This window comes from Phymastichus coffea, unplaced genomic scaffold (assembly GCF_024137745.1).
Source record: "Phymastichus coffea isolate CEN01 unplaced genomic scaffold, Cenicafe_Pcof_1.1 PCOF00099, whole genome shotgun sequence".
Taxonomy (NCBI): domain Eukaryota; kingdom Metazoa; phylum Arthropoda; class Insecta; order Hymenoptera; family Eulophidae; genus Phymastichus; species Phymastichus coffea.
Window position 1 is genome coordinate 760,940 of NW_026706910.1, and position 21,117 is coordinate 782,056.

At 52.1% G+C, this 21,117-nt stretch overlaps 1 protein-coding gene across 27 annotated transcripts in view; it reads right to left on the bottom strand.

The window, feature by feature from the left end:
* Positions 1-20,888, bottom strand: part of LOC131669996 (calcium/calmodulin-dependent protein kinase type II alpha chain) — a 30,643-nt gene extending 9,755 nt beyond the window's left edge. For 4 of the 27 annotated variants that reach the window (XM_058945271.1, XM_058945269.1, XM_058945267.1 and 1 more), the window contains exons 1-11: positions 19,670-20,880; positions 12,670-12,764; positions 10,992-11,051; positions 10,354-10,408; positions 10,143-10,281; positions 9,976-10,078; positions 9,699-9,877; positions 9,504-9,626; positions 9,337-9,420; positions 8,942-9,002; positions 3,809-3,898 (exon numbers count right to left, since the gene is read on the bottom strand). In XM_058945271.1, coding sequence (XP_058801254.1) covers positions 3,809-3,898; positions 8,942-9,002; positions 9,337-9,420; positions 9,504-9,626; positions 9,699-9,877; positions 9,976-10,078; positions 10,143-10,281; positions 10,354-10,408; positions 10,992-11,051; positions 12,670-12,764; positions 19,670-19,734 — 1,054 coding nt within the window. In that variant the 5' untranslated portion in view covers positions 19,735-20,880. Of the gene's footprint in view, positions 1-3,808; positions 3,899-8,941; positions 9,003-9,336; positions 9,421-9,503; positions 9,627-9,698; positions 9,878-9,975; positions 10,079-10,142; positions 10,282-10,353; positions 10,409-10,991; positions 11,052-12,669; positions 12,765-19,669 lie in introns of all 27 variants that reach the window. The other 23 variants (XM_058945260.1, XM_058945261.1, XM_058945268.1 and 20 more) reach the window with 13 other exon arrangements.
* Positions 20,889-21,117: the final 229 nt, after the last annotated feature.

Here is a 21,117-nt window from a genome sequence, read left to right on the forward strand (position 1 = left end):
CTTTTACATGGACGTAAAAAAAAATGGAATTACTGTATGATCTCCCTTTACCGTCATATAATTACGGGTTTGCTTGCCAAAAGTCTAGCCCTATGCGACTGCAAGCCTGTGCACGTAATTCGGCATCAAAGAAATTTTCGGTCGACAAAAATATTGTTCGTGACACAGTATAATATAAGTATGGCTCAAAGTTTAATTATCATATAGTTTTATAGGCTAACATTACTTTGATAACAACAAGTCTTTTTACATTCGGGATTCGTAAGCAATACAAGAAGCTCATGCAGTAAGATCGATGCACTAAATTTGATTTGTCGATAAAGTATGCAAGGAAATATAATCATACAAGTTACTTTTTTCAAATATAAATCTTTTTTTTTTTTTGGAATTTGAGTTGCAATCAACTATTTTCATCAAACTTTGTACGTCACATAAAAGCACAAATAAAAAAAACAAAGGAAGATAAACGAAAGCGACGCATGCACATAATGAAGAGATGCACAGATAGCAGGGATTATTCGTCATCGACGTTTTTATAAAATGAAATTAAAAAGAAAAATAATAGAGAAAGTGGCGGGGGAAAGTGGGAGCAGAAGTCTTGAGTAATAATTATCACGCAAACGATGCTGCGTTAATTAAAGCTCGGTAACAATGCAGAGGTGTGAGAGCAAGCAGGACGAAGGGCCATGTATAACAAAAAGAAGATAATAGAGCGGGCAACATGGAAATCAGACGATAAGAAATCTGGTGTTCAGAAATCCATAACACCGGACTACACGGACACGTGATGTTGATAAATGGTGCATAAAGTCAACTCAATGTTTTTATTCAACTCAATGTATTACTTATTTCTCAAAAAAAAAAAAAATATAGATATATATTAACGTTTCTTTACGCACTACACATATAAATGAAAAAAATCATACGTAAATATATTTACTGATGGATTAACCGGATTGTTGTTGGCAAAACAGGGGATTACACGAAGCTATATCAACCGAATGTGAGAGAATAAATAGTATAAATTGGTGACAATATAAGTATAAATGCCATGTCTGCTCGGGACAATTAACAGCCAGTGCCAATTTGCCGCTATCTACGGCTATAATTATTCATACTTCGAACGAAGCGGATGTGTGTCGAGCAGATAAGGCATTTATGGAATATATAGTGAGCAATTGATAAATACGGTGAAAACGTGAAAGAGAATTGTTCAATATAGAAAAAATGCAGGATATAGTGAATGATAAGTCGAGGAAAGCGATTGAATAATCGTAAAAAATAAAAGAAAAGTAGCAAGTGTTACGATATACCCGATTGAGTATCATTGTCTGTCTACGTAAGCGAGAAAGGTGATTTATTTAATTCCATAACGTTATTCGCCCTCCTCCTAGATTAATTTTATTTATATTGAGACAAAAAAATTAAAAACATATAAACGTCAAATATACACACTCAATCTACGAGCTATAGCCCCTAATGGACTGTACACAATCTATTCAACGAAGCCCCATTATCTATGTACACGTTCTAAGTGTTAGTAATTTTGAAAAGTACACGTCGTTATTGAGTTATTGTGTTATAGCTAGACAAAATTAGTAGACCAAATGATTTCGTATAAAATTATAGGACAGGCATAAAAATTTGAGTTTAGTAATAAGCTGAAAGAATGACGAAGAGATGCGCATTATTAAAGGAGAATAATGGTTATAAATTAGTAAGATTAAAAAAGGCGTCTGTATATGGCTGTTGAAAAAAGGACGTGACACTGGAACGACGAAAATTGCGTCCTTTTTTCAAAGCGAGCCGCTAAGAAATGTATAAAAAGTTTTGTACTATGTGCTGACCTTGCTATCAAATTTTTCAACGCGCAGGCGCGTTGCTGTATGCGAAACTCGTTAGATACACAAGTGACGAATGCTATAGTTAATCAAAACAGAGAAACAGAGAGAGTGAGTAAATGACTACGATTATTTTAACTATCCACGCAATTTTTACTTATCTCACAGTTGATGGTGATGATAAAATAGTACAGAATAGTGGTCATAAAGATGTACCATAATATCGTAACCTTTGATGGTGGTCAGTGATTTTCTTTTTTATATAATTCTTCTTTTTTGTTCGCAAAGCATCGAATCCACATTAAAGTCGTTCTTTTTGTTTGACAAACGAACAGCAAATTAAAACAACTGACCGATAATCCACGGCTATAGTGATGATACAATCAGTAAACCGGGCAGCGTTTTACTTCGCTATCGATTCGTATGCGTGCATGTCGATCAAATATATTGATATAGATTACGTTTCAACTACGTGTTATGGATTTGTGAGCATCGTTTCTATCATTAGAGGGGATAGAGAAATTAGATACTAGTCAATTACATACAGGATAATGATCCAAGGTAATTCATCGCTTAATTACGTCAGCCTGTATAGCCCAGAAAAAAAAAAGAAAAGAGAAAAGGTGCCGCGTACCCGTTTTCTACAGTTAATATTACTGAGGAGTTTCGATGGTAGAGAGGATACGACAGGAGCTACGATGGAAGAGAGACAGACCATTTGCGAGCTGCGAGGAGTCGTGAACAGATCAGGGACTAGCAGAGCTTTTGTCGTGTGCGTGGCGCGAACCGAGAGCCTTCTTTTCGCGGTCGTCCGCACGTTGCGTCGGGCGTAACATCGGGATCGCACGATGAGGCGGCGAAAGCTACGGTGGCGCGCCGGGGAGAGTGGAGAAACGAGCGAGAAGTGAAATTGAAGGCAAGCGTGCTCGCCACAACAGTCGCAGCGTGCAAACAGCGTGCAGGTTTTTGGGCGGAGGAGGAGGCGTTCGTTGCCCTGCTTCGTTTTCTGCGCGAGACGGAGGAAGGGAGATAGAGAGAGAGAGAGAGAGAGCGAGAGAGCGAGCGAGTGAGAGAGACAGGCGCAACGTAAACGAAGTACACGGCTGTGCTTTGGTACAGAACTAATGTATAAGCAATGGTTGGGATGGAAGCTACGTAGCTGATATACACGTGTTCGATCAAGTTCGATCTGGAGAGAAAGAGAGATAGAGAGAGAGAACAGTACCATTACAGCAAGGTCACAGTTATTACATTAATTACGATTACAAGTATCGGTAGAGTGTGGAGTAAATGCGATTGATAGCCGACAAATGACAACGTTTATTTCCTCCTGTTCGTTAACGCCCGTGGACGTGGTTAAGATGTTGCCGTTAGATACATATGACGCCTACGAAAGATAGGTGATGCACAACGAGGGATAGATTTACACAGCCCTGCTGACGTACGGTAAATATGCAGTAGTCACAGATATATCGAGAAAGACAAGACTTTTGTTACGCAGTAGTATATATAGTGGAGCGACAGAGATCTCGAGGTCTTTTATTGCATCGCCGACAGAAGAGTTGCCAATCTTCGTTTTCTTTCTTTTATGTTCTTTTTGTTCTTTTGCTTGTTTTTACTTAAAACCGCTCTTTTCCTTGGCAAATGCTCTACTGTTTCTAAGCTTCGGACGAAAAAAAAAAATACTTGATTGCAAGGCATCAAATCAACCATTCACTGATATCTAAGTATAAGAAGCCTACTCCAAAGTATATATTAATTAAGAACCTAGTATGCTGTAAACCTCATGATAATTAATCTTAAACGTGACGTCACAGTTGTGCGTTTGCACCAGTGAAGCTTCGTAGTCGAACAAATCTCTTTTTCTCATAGCAAGTCACATGGAAATTGAAAGATATCGCGTAAACTATAAGGCAAAAGTCACCGATGCCGAGCTGGAGTCGTAACAATCAAATTGAATGTCCTACCTTTGATGTCGTCATCCTCGAGCGTTGTGCTGCTGTCGGTGGATTCCTTCACTTGGGACCCGTCGCCCTTCTTCGTCACGATGCTTTTACCTAGAGTACAAAACATTACACAGTCTTGGAGAGTGAGTCGTTTCTCAAACCATTATTATATCTTGCAAGTCGTTTTGTTACATCTCTTTTAATTCATTGATTTATTGATTTATTTATTCTTTTTTCGTAACGACAATGAGAAATCAAAACAAATATTTTTTTCTTTTTTTCTTTTTTTTTCTCACTTGTGCGAGAGAGAAAAAAGAAAATAGTATATAGAGAAGAGAATAATAATTTGGAAATGAAAAAAGTATTACTGAGCAGTTTCCCCGTCAAATCGAGCACACGAAACAGATATCTAGAGACATTTAAACATTGTATCGAACAGAGAGAAACAAATAACTTTCACTTGAAATCATTTGACGATGCTCTTGTAGTTTCAAAGAAAAAAAACACAGACGTGTAACTGATGATGGAAGTGGACGTTGTTATTTACGCGATTTCAAGTTTATGATAACAAAGTTTTGCGAACGCCATTTTCAAACGCAATCTTCATTTTTCATATGTTAAAGGAACGTGTCGACATCAATGGAGACAATGATTCGTGTGCCGAACGTTTCCACCAGAATGACAGGGTTGCGAATTGCAACGATATTTTTTTTCTTTTTATTTAGCGATGGAAACGCCGATTCCAAACACGGATTTTGCTCTTGTCAAATATTGTTTTGTACTTCGACTCTACAGAAAAGTAAGAAAAAGCAATATAGTAAAAAAGATGCGGAAGCAAACATTTCTATTTTCTTCCGAAAAGTGCCAAAGTACGCTGCAAGATTCGAAAAATATTTACTTCCGATTTATCATGAAAAAAATGTTTGTTTGTGTCTCGTATTATAAAATTTATGTATAGAAGTAAAAGTACAAGTATATTGCTTAAAATGTAAGTATTATTATCGTATGCGTTAAAGGTAAGATATAAAGAGCACGAGGATAGAAAAGAGAAGATAAAAAAAAGGAATTAGAAAGGAGTAAAAAGTTTGTCTGCGTGAAGTAAGTTATTTATCATTGGATAACTTGCGGATCAACAGTGTGTATGAGAGAGTGGATGAATCGTGATAAACGTACATTGTAAGTGTAGTCATAGTTACAAAAAAGAAACCAGCATGCTGTGGTGTTATAACACGAAACATCGAAACGTTCCTCGCTTCTGTTTTTGATTCAGTGGTGGAATCATTCAAGGTCCGCGAGTGTTTTTCGTGCATGCTCAACGTGCAAAAGCGCCGTACGCGCCAATTTCAGTATGTCATTCACGTTCAGCCGTGACAATCATTATCAGTAGAACGAAAGCCAAAAGAAATTAGAACGAAGTGCGGAGAGAATCGCGCGAACCGAGGCAAAACAGTCACACTCCCTTTGCATCGACTCGCACGACAAAGCGTTAGTTCATAGATAAATATTAGAAATAATGAAGTTCAAAGAACAAAAGAATTGGGACGGTCTTTTTTTTAAAACGAAAAAGGCAAAACACGATTCTTACCAGATTCTTCAGATCGACAGCGTGAGATCAATCAAGATCGGATTCAATTGGCGGTAAAGTTGCAAATTTTGATGGGATTGAGTAACAGGGTCAACCAAAGAAAACAAACGCAGATAGAACCTTATTATTAACATCACTTACTTAAATATCTCGTTAAAAAAAGAATTATTATTATAAGTCATGTGTACATATGCATATATCCCTTGTTTTCATACACACGCACACGCACACACGGACACACGCAAAGTAAAATAGTGTTCGTCATGTAAATGTAAGTTTGCAATAAGGAATAAAAAGTCTTTTTTTCATCGAAAATAAATTGAAAAAATGAAGTTGACGGAAATGGAGTGGAATCTATCAGAAAGCACCAACTTTTTCATCGAATCAGCGTTCATCGCATTTATTCCTAAAGCGAAACAATAGCTCCTCCGTAGAACCAATTTCGTTTATTAATTTAGTTGAGGACGACGTGTCTCGAATGGCAAAGCGTCCATTGTTACAGAACGAATTTTTCAGCTATAGCTGCGCGTAAATACAATTTAAAAACTTCCTACTCCTGATCTTTCCGAGCTGGAATTTGCATTCGAAATAAAAGAGAAACAAAAGGAAAGATGGAATTTTACCTTTTTAATATCCGCTTTTAATTAATGCTGCACTAGCAATGATATACGCTTCACATCAAATTATAATTCATGGTTAAATGCAATTTGAATTTTTACGTAATAAACTACGTATGCAAATCGACACACTTGGCAGCTTTTTGAAAACAAAATGCTAATTGTCGTTTATTAATACTCTACTCTATATTCTGGAAAAAATGATTAGCCGATAGAAAAAGAAACAGAACTCTGCAAAAGAATCGCTCTAGCAGCTGATAGGCAAAAGTAAAACGAAATCCAAACCGATTAATGAATTAGCAGTTAGTTCTAAACAGCATATATCGTGTCATTTTTCTTTTGCTTGTTGCTCCGTACACATTTCTCAACGAAACTCTTCTAAGTGTCTAAAGTCTATTTCTTACACATTTACACTTTCTACGAAAAAAAAAGCAACTCAGCTAGATTGATGATGGGAACACAGTATGGACAGAGAACTTTTTCCCCGAGGGGATGGACAAAAAAAATCAATTACAGGAGTCAAACGTTTATCACGCACTGTGTATAGTGAATTATTTTTTTTTCTTTTTGAGGGGAGGGGGAGCAGGGCACTAGGGTATAGGGAAATCATGCCGAGTGCAAAAGTGCGTTTTGTGTTTGCGCGAAGCCTCGACAAAGCGGATATGTCAAGCCAATTAGGTTGCTTATTGTCCACTTCGTTGAGAGCCTTGCTTTGTCGGTTTATGTTTGACTTTTTCCTTTCAAGTAACTGTGTCAAGTGTCTCGTATTTGTTTGACTTTTGACTCTAGAGTGTTTGTAATGTATGTAGATATAATTACAGCTTGTAATTGTAAGTCTATATCATATGATTATTAGAAAATTAAATTTAAACGGATATATATATATATATATATATATATATATATATATATATATATATATATATATATATATATATATATATATATATATATATATATATATATATATATATAATCGTACCTCCGACCAACACTTCACATAATTTATAGGTTGAGAAAATGGGAATTCTAATTCACAGAACCGCCTCGCATCTGCGATTCAAGACCGTTACTCTAGAGAACTTTTTCGACGAAGAAGAACGCGTTTTTCTTGTGCAGAATGAGATTTCCCAAATTCGAAAGAAACGAAATGAAAACAATGGAAACTATTATAGCGAATCGAGGCGCACATAAATTAATTATGATCGGACATGTGCAGTAACAAGTGAACTCGAAAAGAAAGCGAGCAAAAGAATACGACAGCATTTGGCGTCGTGACTGCGTTCAATTAGATTATAATCATAGCATTCCCGTTTTTTGCAAAACTTGGCGTCGTCGCGACCGACTCGGCCTCGATTAATAATCATCGTCGGTCGACGCGGCTGCGTAATCGGAAGAAAGAAAACAACAACGAAGGAACACGCGACGTGTCGCGCGCGAAAACAACGACGGCGCGTAATTTTCGTTCCTGCTGCCGCGGAATCCGAACCGCTCTCTCTCTCTCTCTCTCTCTCGTCTGCCGAAAGACGAGCGCGCGACGCCATTCTCGCACAGGAGCGCGACGAAAGAAGCAGACGCGACTTTGATCGGTGCTCGCGCGACGCAGGGCGCATTACGGAGCCGCGCGTTAGCGAACGGGTCCGTTGCGTATACGGTATTTGCGGGCAATAACGGCCGAGTGGATCGTAAAGTTTATCGCGGCCATATTTTCGCACGCATGCCTTTCTGCGCGTCGACCTGCGTAGATGCTTCCGTCCTTTACGATTCCCCTGTAATTGCGCTTGCGCGCGCCTTGGCGGCGCGTTTGTTCGATTTTCAAGAAAATAAAATGACAAATGGTGCTCGTGGTTGCTCGAGACGTCACTGGCACACCCAATTGAAATCCTAAAATTGGTCGTCATTGCGCACGTGTACACACATGTGTATGCGTAAAGATTGAAAGTGGGCATTGCGAGCGGTAACGTGGGGGAGGTGGGGTGAGTAAATATTGTATAACTACATGGTATTATGCAGACAAGGTCGAAGCGGAAAGGAGCAGGTTAGCGATTTATTTCCGCTGGCTGAGCCCGTTCCTTTCGACTTTCGAGCCACCCTCATGCACATAATGCGAGTGTAATTACATATAGATGTACAGAGAATGCCATGATGCATAAGCTACTGGTGGGGCTATCAGTGAAAGGATCATTACCCAAGGGAGGAGTTTTAGGTGGCGCCGCGCTCCGAACACGATCACTCGGATTATCGCGCAAGGGCGCGATCGACGAAAGCTCCATTTTTTCATGCTTGTATTTTTATCCATCGGTGTTGTTTATGTAAGTAACGTCTGTTGTTTATGTAAGTAGCGATCGAGACGCTCCCAACCGAGCGCGTAATTGCCACGGTTCGATTATACAACGCCGATACATTCCGAAGCTCGTTTTCTATGGAACGCTCTCGACGCTCGACTCCGGCGTAAAAAACTCGATGAATACCAACGAGACTGATGTTCTCACTTGGAATGTTACGTTAACGCACGACACCAATTCAAGTCCACATGTACGTAATGATGATAATGCAAAGCAACAGTTATGTAGGAAGATAGAGAGAGAGAGAGAGAGAGAGAGAGAGAGATGTATGTATCCACAATCAGTCATACGCAAAAGTCAAGCGGTGTAGTTTTGAGTGACGAGAGGGGCAGGTTCCCGAAGAGCGCGAGAAGTACAGGTTGAAAGGTCGCGGATTTGCGCGTTCGACCGTTCGTTCGTTCCGCGAGCGCGGCTGTTTTGTTCGAGCGGAGTGCGCCACGCGCAGTGCGAGGGAGGCCAAGGAGGAGAGGACGAAACGAAAATCAACGAAGAAACGAGCGACAGAGCGTCGGTTGGACCTGAGAATCGGATAGAGCCGGACATAGCCGTGGGGGATCAACGGGAGCGAAGTGAAGAGAAGCGAAGACCGACGGCCGGAGGTACTTACCCTGTGCGTCATACTTACTGGAAAAGTTCCTGGTGGCTAGCATCGTGGTGAGAATGGCGCCCTGGCAACAGACAGATGGGATATCGTCGTTATCGGGTATCTCGATCTCGATGATCTCGCGCAGCGTGCCGCGCGGCGCAGCGGCCATCGCGGGCCGAGGTCGGTCGCGCGCGCGACGTCGAGTGACTATACCCGGGGCGCTTTGTTCTCGTCGTTGCGGCACATGATCAGCCGCTTCCGCAGGCCCTTGACCTTCTTCATGCTGCTCGCGCGCACGTCGACGAGGCTCGCTCGACTGAGCGATCGGCGCGGCCGTCGAGCCGCTATATACTCGTAGACGCGCGGCCCGCGAGACCGGCGGCACTCGATCGTCGCGGCGCGGCAGTCGCACTCACCTTTAGCTTGCGCCTGGCGTTGAACTTCTTGAGGCAGTCCACGGTCTCCTGCCTGTGCACCACCGAAGCCACGCGCTCGCGTTGCTGCGGAACAGAAAAGAGCAGTGGATGAGTGGCGGCGGCGCGGCGGGCGGTGCGGCGGCGGGCGCTCGGCCGGGCCGACTTACGCAGATCCAGGGGTGCTTCAGGGCCTCGCTCGCGGTGATCCTCTTGTTGGGGTTGACCGTGAGCATCTGGTTGATGAGGTTCTTGGCCTCGGGCGTGACCGTGTCCCACTCGGGCGTCGGGTACTAGAGACAACAAGGCAACGGTCAGTGCGGCCCTGGCGCTGGGGCGGCGGCCGCCGCGGCGCGAGCACTCACGTCGTAGGAGCCGGACTTGATCTGCGCGTAGAGCCGGTGCTGGTCCTCGTCCCAGAAGGGCGGGTAGCCGACCAGCAGGATGTAGAGGATGACGCCGCACGCCCAGATGTCCACCGGCTTGCCGTAGGGCTCCTTCTTGAGCACCTCGGGGCTGAGGTAGCCCGGCGTGCCCGCGAAGCCTGCGCGCCGAGGAGGGGCCGCGTGAGAGGGGCGCGAGCGGTGCGCGGCGGTGCGCGGCGGTGCGCGGCCGGTGCGCGGCCGGTGCGCGGATACTTACCGTACCATGCCTGCGTGTCGCCCTGCACCTCGATCGCCAGCCCGAAGTCGGCCAGCTTCACGGCCGCGCCCTTGGCCTTGCTCGCCAGCAGCAGGTTCTCGGGCTGCAAGCAGCACGCGGCCGTTTATAGCGCAGCGCCGAGCCGAGCCGCCTCGCGTCGCGCCTACCTTCAGATCTCTGTGCACGACCCCGTTGTGATGGCAGTGGTGTACGCTCTCGAGGATCTGCTGGATGCAGTGCGAGGCGTCCGCCTCGCTGTAGAACTCGCGCGCCACGATGTCCTCGAACAGCTCGCCCCCGGTCACCCTGCGCGTGCGACCAATCGGTTCAGTGCGCGAACGCTCGCCGCGCGCGCGCGCGCGCGCTTCGTATACTCACAAGTCGAACACCAGGTAGTGGTAGTTCTCCTCCTGTATGCTGTCGTGTAGTCGCACTGCCGGCGGTCCATGGGGCGGCGGGGACAAAAAACCACGTCTAAATGCGTCCCGCGCCCGGCCGACCGACCGGCCGACCGACCGGCCGACCGGCCGACCGACCGACCGACCGGGCGGGCGCGAACCTTCGGCGCGGCGCGCGATAACGAGGCGACGCGCCACGGTCTAATTATAGATCGCGCCGCAGCGAGAGAGGCGTGCAAGTAGGCCGCGCGTGAAATCAGGTCGTCCACCCCGGCTTGGCGACGGGGCGGCGGCCCACCCTCGGCCGGGGCGAAAAAGTGCGCGCGCCAGCGAGAGCCCGATCGATAACACTTGTTGACTGTGCGGCGTCCAAGGAGTCGGCGGCGATCTGGCTCCGCTGCGCGTGCCTCTGGCGGCTAATCGTGCTCCCGCCGCCTCCGAGATCGACGGACGAATGCCGATAGTCGGCCGACTCGGCCTGCCCGCCTCTCCCCCTCCTTCGGCCGAGGTTCGTCGGCACGATCAGTTGCGATCGACGCTCTCGCGCCGCATCTGTCGCTTCGAGCAGTCGCGTCGACGCCTCGTTATCGCGCGCGACGCCCAGGCGCGCCGACTCACCGATATTCGGATGCTGCAGCTTCCTACATATCCGCGCTTCTCTCTCCAGCTTCTGGAAGTCTGCAAAGAAAAACGAGGCGTCAGCGCGCGTTGGCGCCCGCGATCGGGCTGCGCGCGCACAACTGATCGCTGTTCGAGGGACGGCGTAGCGCCTTGGCGATGGGGCTTTGTTTGGTCGACGCGGCGTTCTTCCGCGAGAAGCACTCGACGGCGCGGCCGGCTCGAGCTCGAACTGTAGTTCGCCCGTAGTCCAGAGCGGGGAGGGACCGGTTCGCGGTACTCGCTCGCGACGAACTCGCTCCGCCGTGAACGAGTTGGCTCTCGACCGGGTCGAGCGCTCGGGTAGAAGAGAAGATTGGATTATGCTCCGACGGAACGTGGGCGCGCACGGGGGTACCGTCTCGTTCGTCGTGGCGCGAGCAGCCGTAGCCACGCGGGCATCGTCCGTCGAGTTTTCGAACGCGACGGCCGCGAGCTTCTGTCGCAAGAAAGGGCTGCTTTCTCGTGCGTTTCGCCTGCTCCGCTTAGGGGTTGCGGCGCGCGATGAGATTGCGCATTCGGTTCGATTACTTTCTACTTTGACGCTAGCGTTCGTCGCGCTGCGCCCAAGTCAACCAGGAGTATCACCGGTGGGCGAGAGTGCGAACGCTCGCAAGAACGAGCAGAAGCGGCCTGCTCGGATCGCATCGGATTTCCGCGCGCACGAGAATGGGCGAAAAGTAACAGCACTCGACGCTCGCCCCGCTGAGAACCGGACAAATCGGACTCGCGGCGCACCCGCGCGCGCCAGTTATTGCGCGGAGAAAGAAAAAGAAAAGGCAGGTGCGGAGGGCGAAATCAACTTGGGCGTTTGGTCACGGAGGCCTCTTTCGGCGCGCACGCAAGCCCCATCAATCCGCCGAGTCACGCGCGGAGAGAAATCGATGTCGCGCCGCGCGCGGCCTGCGGTCGACGTCGACTACGAATCCTCGTTTCCGATCTAGCAGCCAGCGCGCGATGGTTTGCCTCCCCGGGGGAGGTCCGCCGTCCAACGCGACCCCCCTTGCGTCGCGCGGCGGAAGCCTCTCCGATCCTCGGCCCGACGACGACCACTTCCGAAAACTAATTTGCGAGAGCTCGCCGCGGTCGGCATTCGGCTCGAGAGGTCAGCGGGCCAAGGTCCCTCTTTCGCTTTTAATTTCCGGCAGTCGCGCTCTCGAAAATCGATGCTGCTGCTGCTGCTGCTGCTGCTGCTGCTGCTGCTGTTTCTGCCGCTCTCGGACGTGCGGACCCGCGAGCGGACGAGTGATCGATACCGCGTTACCGCCCGTCGTACGCCCGCGTCCCGACGGGCAACAGTTGGTCGCGAAACGCCGTCTTCGGCTCGCGCGCGCTGGCTATTTTTTCGGGCGGAACATCTCAGACGTACCGAAACTAGGTCACGAGCCTCGCGAAAATCCGCAGAGGAGATTTCTCTCGAAATATTCGCGCCGATGGATGTATTTATAAAGACAAGTCGACGTCCAAAGAGCTTTTGATGTTGGCAGGCGCTCAAAAAAAAAAACGAAAAGAAAACAAAGTTGTTCCTCGTTGTTATCGACGAACGCGGGGCATTTCCCGCGCATTAAAAAAAAAAAAGAAAAACAAATAAAAGCACAATCTATTCTGGTGGACAGCGCGAAAGCACGTGGCTACTTACCCCTGGACGTGAGCTTTTTGGTGTTGATGATTTTCGCTGCGAACTCGAAGCCGGTGCTCTTCTGCACGCATCGCCGGACAACCGAGAAGGCGCCCCTGCGAACAGATGAGCGTGAGCTTGGTACTTGGAGGTGACGCGCGCCGAACGACAATCAACGTAGTAGACAATAACGCGTAGACCTTGCCGATCGGTCCGCAAAAGTTTCCGCAAACTCGGAATGCGACTGCACCGTCCGCCGCCTCGTCTATCTCGACCTGTGTCATCGTTCGCGGAAATAAGCACTGGCAAAGCCGTCGGATATCGACTATTCGTCGCGTCGCTGACGAAAGTCTCCGAATGACGCCGCGGTCGCAGAAATCCGGCCAAGTGCTCGTCCGATCGAACTTGGCTACTCCGCTTCTCTATTATTTAAACCTTCAACTCTGCCCGCGTGCGTGTACCGTTGAATAATTCGCGTAGAAGATGCTTCCTCATTTTTCGGAGTCTCTCCCCCACCCCGCGACTTGGTCGTCGTCGTCGTCGTCGTCGTCGTCGTCATTGCAGGTGAATCGATCGCTACGCGAGCGGAGGAGCAGCAGCTGTTCGTTTACGTGGGCGGAGCGCGGCGCGCTTGAATTAGAAAAAAAAGGGTCGATGGAAAAGGCTTTATTTTCGGACGCGATCGGCGTTTCGTTCCCGAACGCGCGTATCTGCTCGTAAAAGCGTCTCTCTCGACGAAGTGGAGGAGGAGGAGGAGGAGGGAAAAGGAGCAACGCTGTCGCATCGAAATGGCACTCCCGGCCTTTCGTTCGCTCCGCCTTGGCTGCAGACGAAATCGCCAAATCGAAGAGGACGCCTTTTACGTAAGCAGTCTCTCACCTCGACCTGCACTCGCACTATGCCAGCCTCGCGCGTAGCTGCATCCTTGTTCTATTCGAGGTCGGCGGTTCTGTCGCCCGCAAGACTGCGCGAGCGCCCGCCGAGGCGCGTCATTGGATTGCCAACTCGCTCGCCAGCGAGACCGAACCGATCGGGCGGCGGCGCGCGCGGATCTCGACAGTCTCTCGAGCGCGCGCGTACGTAGGTGTAGGCTCCAATCGATAAGGCGCGCGCTGGTGGCGCCCGCGTAACCTGATGTGTGCGCGCGACCAGGTAGCGCGATAGCTTTGTGTGTGCACCTCTCTCTCTCTCTCTCTCTCTCTCTCTCTCTCTCTCTCTCTCTCTCTCTCTCTCTTTCTGACCCAAATACGTCGGCATACTTTCCGCCTCTTGGCTGCGTCGCTGCGCTTCTCCTTGGGATAATAAGCTCGAACGGGAAGGAAGGATGCCTCGCCGAGCAGCGATTCTTACGATTCCGACTGTTTCGCTCGTCGCGTCGTGCTTCGGCTTGCGCTCTCGCGGCCCAATTGAATTGCTGGCTGCTTTTCCGGACGAGCTGTTCGGTCTCGCTCCGCGCAGACGGGAATTTCATTCCGGCCCCCGGCGGAGCGGATTCGTACATTTTTCTTCGATCGGGATTTCGATTTTCCGCGAGGTCAAAGCGAACGACGCCCGTCGCGCTGAACAGAGCCAACGCGCCATTGTTAGCACGCGGCTCTTCGCGCTCTATCGAGCGTCGATCGCCTCGATCGTCCGGGTTCGCTCGGCTGACGGGCGAAACCGAAAAGCCCTCGCCGCGACGAAAACCTTGCTCGATATTTATCGCGCGGAAGTCGACTCTTCGCCAACGCAGTTTGGTCGTAGGCAGCGGACACGCGATGGCAACGACGACCGGACCTTGGCTAGTTAGAAGCCATCGGCATTCTCCGAGGGACGCCCGTACCTCGCGAAGGGAAGAAGGAGCAGCACCGCGCGCGCCTCCGCCGCCAAATCAATAAACGAGAGTCCTTAGCAGGCGCTCCCCCCTCCGCTGCCACGGGAGAAAATAAGCGACCGCGAGGGCACGGGCGTTAGCAGGTCCCTCGAGCCGTCGTATCCTCCGCCTGCTGGCCCGCGATCGATAGGCTCCCGGGGAAAAGCGAAAGTGTCGCGTCACGCTTGCCGCGCGAGCCGCCGGTCCGAGGATCGCGTCGAGGAGACGCTCTCCCGTTCGGCTCGCGGGTGGGGGGCTCTTCCGCGAGCTAACTCGAGCTCGCGGCGCTCCGAGTTTCGAGTGGTTCTTTTCGGCGAGTATCGAGCGCGAGCCGGCGCACCCACGGACGCGGGCCCTCGGTTTCACGCGGAACCGCCTTTGCCCACCTCCCACCCTCGGCGCGCGCGATCGTTACTTTTGCGCGGTGCGATCGCTCTCCGCACGTGCTCCCTCCTCGACGGCGGACGGTCCCGCTCGTGTTTTCCCTTTTTATTCCCTTCCTTTACGGGCCGAGCGAACGCGAAATTCAGACGACGACGAGAAGATAAGACACTCGTCGCGTCGCGTTCGCGCGAACTTCTCGTCCTCGCTGAATTTACACTCGGCAACAAACGAGACGCAATCGTCCACTCGAGGGAACGACGAGGAAGGTCTAGGCGCACCGAACGCGAGATGAGATAAGTTGCCGGGAGCGACGACGTGCTGCTCGCTAGCGGTTATCTCGCTTGAGAAAAGCGCGCGACAATAGCGCGCGACCGACTCGCCTTCGACCTGAAATTGGCTGGCATGGGACATTTCTTGGCGGCGACGGCCTCGGAAATGAGATTTCGACTCTCGAGGGTGGCCGTCCGCGACGAATCGATTGTTTTCGTCTCGCGGTGAGAAATCGCCCGACGCGAGCGATCGTGCGGGAAGCTGCTTCTAGGTTGGGGAGAGGGGAGGGCGAAGAGCTCTTTCTCTGTCCCTGTCGCGCCGTGCGTCCGCGATACGTTGCGTCTCTGAGCCGGATAGAGGCGTACGGCGACGAGACCTCCTGCGAATTATCGCGCCAAAGTGGATTCGGCAAATGGTCTCTGGCGCTTTCCGAATCCAAGCGGATTAGAATTCCCTTATTGTCGACAGGAGAAAGAATTGCGGGATATTAGTCTCGTGGAGAGAATGGAGCGTAATCCTAGGCCGGCAGCGTGCGTATCGGCTTTGGCTCTGCGGGGACACAATCCCGCGCCCCCGTGCGACCTCGATTCCCGGCCTCGGCGTGAGCGTGAGAGCACGCGCCTGTTCGCAGTCCTCCCGGGCGAGCGAAGGGACGGCGAGGCCGTGGGGGAGGCTGGAGAAGCACAGCGCGAAATAAGAAGTTATCGCTGCGCGAAACGCGCGGGAGATTTACGTGACGATCGTCGAGGCTATTGGGCAGCGCTCGACGGAACTGCGTTCCGAGTCACGAAACCGTGGCCTCGATTGGCGGTTATTTTCGCGAGTATCCAAACCGAAATCCAAACCATTCCACAGAACAGCTCATCGGGAATTCAATTTCCGCACGGACATTGACTGAAGGTCGGTCGAAAGGGGATGCGCGATTGCTCGAAAAGTAGAACCTTCGTTGGCCAAAGATGAGGCAACGGCCCAGCTTTTGGCCAAAAATAAGCTCCAGCCCTTTCAACGATACGATATGCGCGTCCTCGCCGGACAAAAGCTTTCAGTCGAGACCGCGTGAACTTTGCTGGAAAGTCGGACGGAATGAGCTACCGATCGGATCGAAGTTTCGTTTGTCAAACAAAAACCAAAAAGAAAGAGCTTTCTCGCGCTTCTCTCTCTCTCTCTCTCTCTCTCTCTCTCTCTCTCTCTCTCTCTCTCTCTCTCTCTCTCTCTCTCTCTCTCGGGTGAGGGACTCGCGGGACATTGAGTTTAGAAAGTCAGCGCGCCAATCGTCGAGCGCTCGCCTGTGCGTTATCGACGCGAAAATGGCCGATTCTCTTCGGTAGCGCATCGCGAAGCCGGCGACGACAAAGTCGTTCCCGCCTGTGCGAGCGAAGAATGCCGCGAAAAGAAGCTCTCCCCGTACATTCCCACTCGTTCGCCCGTATCTGCAATAAAAGCTCGGACAGTTTTCAGCTGCAGGGCTCTCGCTAAGGGTATTATCTGGGCTTGAAATCGAGGCCGAGAGGAAAAAAAAGACCGAAGAAGCGGGAGAGGGGGGGGGGGGGAGCGGCGGCGGGGCAAGAAGCTGTCGTCTCATGAAAGATTCAGCGACGCGGAAGAGACGAGCCAAATCGAGCCCTCGATCGATCGTGATATTCTTTGCCGCGGTTGTCGCGCGCCGCGCGCTCGCTAATCGGCTTCTCGCCCGAGCGCCCGTGCCTTGTCTCCGCTTTGCCGGTCGCGCGGAAAAACCGTTGGTCGCCAGCGTCGACGGGCCGTCGACCGGCTTGGGTGGGAGGGGGGGGGGGGGGGGGGGGGGGGACAGAATAAAAAAAGTGAAATCCGCGCGGGCAAGGTCACGCAACCTGGATCTTCCACGTGCCGCAGTGGCGGCTTGCCATCGTCTCGCGCAAGACCTCCACTATTTTTACGGCTCGCGTGAACGACAATGCCGCGAGGTCGAGATTCACTGTGTGGAAATTGCACTTTTTTTTCACGTCGTAGCGCAGAGAATCGCTTATAATAACTTTGCAAAAAAGAAAAAAGCTCAGCGTTATTAACGTCGCTGATAAAACCCGATCATCCCAGAGGCGGAAAAAAGAAGCTGGCTAGAAGAGCCGCGCCTCTCGGCTGTGAGATAAGCCCGTCGAGTAGCACTCGCGTCGCGTGCAAATAAAACGACGCTGCCTTATCAATCTTCCAGCCGGCAGAGGAGGGAAAAGCGAAAGAGAGAACGCGCGCCCGGAGTCGATTATTAACGGCGCGCAGGACGCCTAATCGAAGGATGTGTGCGCGAGTGTGCGTATGTGTGTACGCGCGCGCGGCTAACGAAAATCGATGAAGCCAAGGCCGCGTGAGCTCGCATTTAGACGAGGCAGGCGGCGTTCACGCGTGCGTTATCAGCGGCTCGCAAGTAGGTTGACGCGATGTCGTTGAGCGCGCGCTCCGCGGATCGGGAAGCACCGAATGGCCGATCGGCCTTTCGGGCGACGCGAGGAGACCGAGGCGGCATCGATCATCCCCCATTGCCCCCCCACCCTTCTTGTTCTTTTTCTCGCGCGCGCTAATTGTTGCTCGTCCTCCAAGCGGAAATCGACGTCGAGTTCTCGCCGAAATTGCGGCAAGAAAATGACCCAGCGACTGCGGCTCTCTGCGTAGCGACCGAGCGGGAGTCGAGGAGGGAGGGGGGTGGGCCGATCGAGCTGTCGCGCGACGATCGCGAGGGAAATGAGAGTCTCGCGCTCGGCCTAACTCGCGAAATGGAAAAAGAAGAATGGCGCAATCTCGCTTCCGGCCGCGATTAGATTTTCAATGAGATGTCGCCTGTCGGCCGAAAAGTCGTTTCCGCAGTTCGACCTCCCGCCTGATTAGGAGCGCGTCGCGCGCTCGGCGCTGCACGATCGAGGCCCGCGCGCGTCCTTGAACTCTTGGCGCCGTCTCGTTAGCCTGGTCGTCTCGATTATTCAGGATTTCCGACGGCAAGATAGAAATTGGAAATACGACGTAGCCAAGTGGCAAGCCGAGGGGCCAAGAATAGTCGCGGGCGGGCAAAATTCGTTATTATTAATAGCTCCTTTGCCCGCTTCTGCGAGAGACGGAGAAGATCGAGACGTTAATTATGGAGTGGCCGCGCGCGCCACGACTCGACGTTTCGAGAGCCAGGATTTCAGAAGAGCCAATATATAGGGCGCTCGCCTTTGCGATTATTGATTCTTTTTTCTACCACGTCAGCTTTCTTTTCCAGAGCCGCGCGGGAATACGCTTTTCTTCTCGTTGATCGGCCGATCGACGCGTTCCGAAAGCCGGTTTACCTCGCGCGAAACGAGAAATTGAGCGCGGACGTGGTCGAAAGGAAAAAAAAAAATGAAAACACAAGCTTGATTAGCGAAAGTCCTGCCGGCATTCAATTAGCGCGCGCCGCGTCCTGCTAATTAACCCGCAGCCTCGTTCGGCGGGTTGCGCAAGAGCGCGTCGTCCCATGGAAAATTGCGCGCACGTGAGCTGGCATGCACGTGGATCGATCGATCGTTCGGCGCGCGACAGTGCCCGGAGCGGCTTGTCGCGTCGCTGGAAAGGAAACCTTATCGACGCCCGAGCGCTCTGGCGCTCGGCCCTCACGTGGGCTGGCCGCCGCGAGAATGCCCTCCCGGCGGCAGCAGGCCCCTCGAGCGCCGACGGAGCGCGAGGCCGGCGCTGGCGAATTGGCGCCTCTCCGCCTCGCGGGAGAAGCGCCAGCTACGGCACGCGGCGCGCCCGCCTCGCGCGATCGAAGACGACACGGCGAAAGGTCGTCGCGGCCGCGCGACGACGAATCGCGCCCTGTAGGCCAATTCGCTCACTTTGCTCCAATTGCCGCAACGATTCACGTACGCGCGCGTCCGCGACTAATGAAACGGCCAGACGATCGAGTTACGGGCGCCGCGCCGACGTCGATTTGTTCGTGCCCCGCGCTGCTGGCTGATCGCGAAAACGAGCGAGACGTCGACCGGCAGCGGCACTTAGGCTAGGTTGCACCAGAGAGAGAGAGAGAGAGAAAGAGAGAGAGTGATATAGATAGAGAGAGAGAGAGAGAGAGGGAGAGAGAGTGCGAGCGAGTCTCGACATGGACTCTCCTCGGGGGAGGAGGGTGTGGCGCTAGCGAGCCACGAGGAGGAGAGAATGGACGAGAGCGCCAGAGAGAGATAGAGGGTCGAAAATCCAGCCGAGAATCCAAGGCGCGATGCCACAGGCGCACAGGTGACGAGGAATGGAGCGAGGCGCGAAATAGGTGGCACACATATCGACCCCCTCGGCCGACCGCGTCGACGACGAGTTAACCGTGGCACAATGGCCGTCGTGGTCGACGTCGTCCGCGAGCACGGCGACGTGCCCGTGTGTACGCGGCCAAAAATAATCGCGGCGAGGTGGTGCGTGGGCTCGCGCGCGCACACACGGCCCGAGCGCGAGAATAGCCGTTTCTTTCCTGCCGAGCCGCGAATAGAACAGCCCCCGTCGGTGTGCGACCGCGGCGCGAGCGTGTGCGTTACTTACTTGCCGAGCTCCTCCTTGAGATCGTAGTTGTCACTGAAGCGCGTGCAAGCGCCCTGGGCGGCCATGCCGAGGTGATAGCGAACCAGCGCGCTGGCTTGCGGCTGGGCCGACGCTCCTGCGGTCGAGCACCGAGGACAGCCAGCCGGAGATCTGCGACGCCGCCTGCCTCCTCGACTCGAGTCGACTGGACGATTATCCCTCGCTGCGTCGGCGACCAGCCACCGCTTGCCGACGACCGCCCTTCGACAACTCGAACCGAACAACAAACAACCTCTTGATCCCCTGCCTCGCGCGAGCACGTAACTCGCTCGCTCTGCTGCGTGCCTCCTCGTCTGCTGCACACACACGCATACGCGCCAGCAGTACGCGGCCGCCTACGTTGTCACACACACGCGCGCGCGCGCGCGCGCGCACAATTATCCGTGCGACGGGGAAGAAACACCGCTCTCCGCGAGTGTGCTTTTCCGCTTTTCCGCGCCGAGGAGCGCCGCTCTGCGTGTGTGCCCGCGCGCGAGAGCGACCCAGCGGAGTAGAGTGCCGAATGCAGGAACACGTCGGTGCCTCCGATGCGAGAGAGAGAGAGGCGTTCGCGCGTGTGTCTTGCTCGCAGGCTCGTTCGTCCGCAGCGGTACTGCGCGACGACGTCGACGGCGACGACGGCGGCAGCGGCGGCGACGACGACGACGACGACGAGGAGGAGGTTGCTGCCGCTAACGCGCGCGCTTACACTTGCTCTCTCTCGCTCTCGTATACTTTGGATCAATAAGCAGACAGGCAGACAGGCAGGCAGGCAGGCAGGCAGGCAGGCAGCCAAACCAACAGCAGCAGCAGCAGCAGTGCTCGCGTCAAGCCTGCCGCCGCGCGCGCACGAGCTTGCGCAGAGGGACAGAGACGGAGAGAGCGACTTGAAAGCCCCCTCCCCCCCTATGCAACACAACCTCTCTCTCGCTCTCTCTCTCTCTCTCGCTAGCTCCGGGCCGTAGCCGTGTCGCTGTGTGTACGTGTGCGTGGCGATCAAAGCAGACAAACGATGCGCACTCGCTGCCGGCGGCTTGTCCACTGACTCGCGTAGTAGCCGCTCCACGCCGAGCCGACGTTACCGCGGAGTGGGGCGCGACGAACGACGCGAGTTTGCGCAGTTTCGCGACGGTGCGCTTCTGGCGAGCTTGCGGAGGTGTCTATATAGAAAATGCAAGCTCGCTACGCGGAGAGAGAGGCACGACTGCCTTGTAAATTTAGCAAAGCCCGACGGCACGTGCCCGCACGGGCGAGAGAGCCAACTAAATCCGTGCGCACGCGTTCCGCATAACTCTCGGCGACGACGATGACGCGCGCGATCATTATGATGATTTCGCAGTTGAGCATCGTTGCCGCTGAACGATGCCTCTTGGTGATGAGGGTTAACGCGAGCTCGCGCAATTCATTCGAGACCAGAGTGCTTGCGGTAA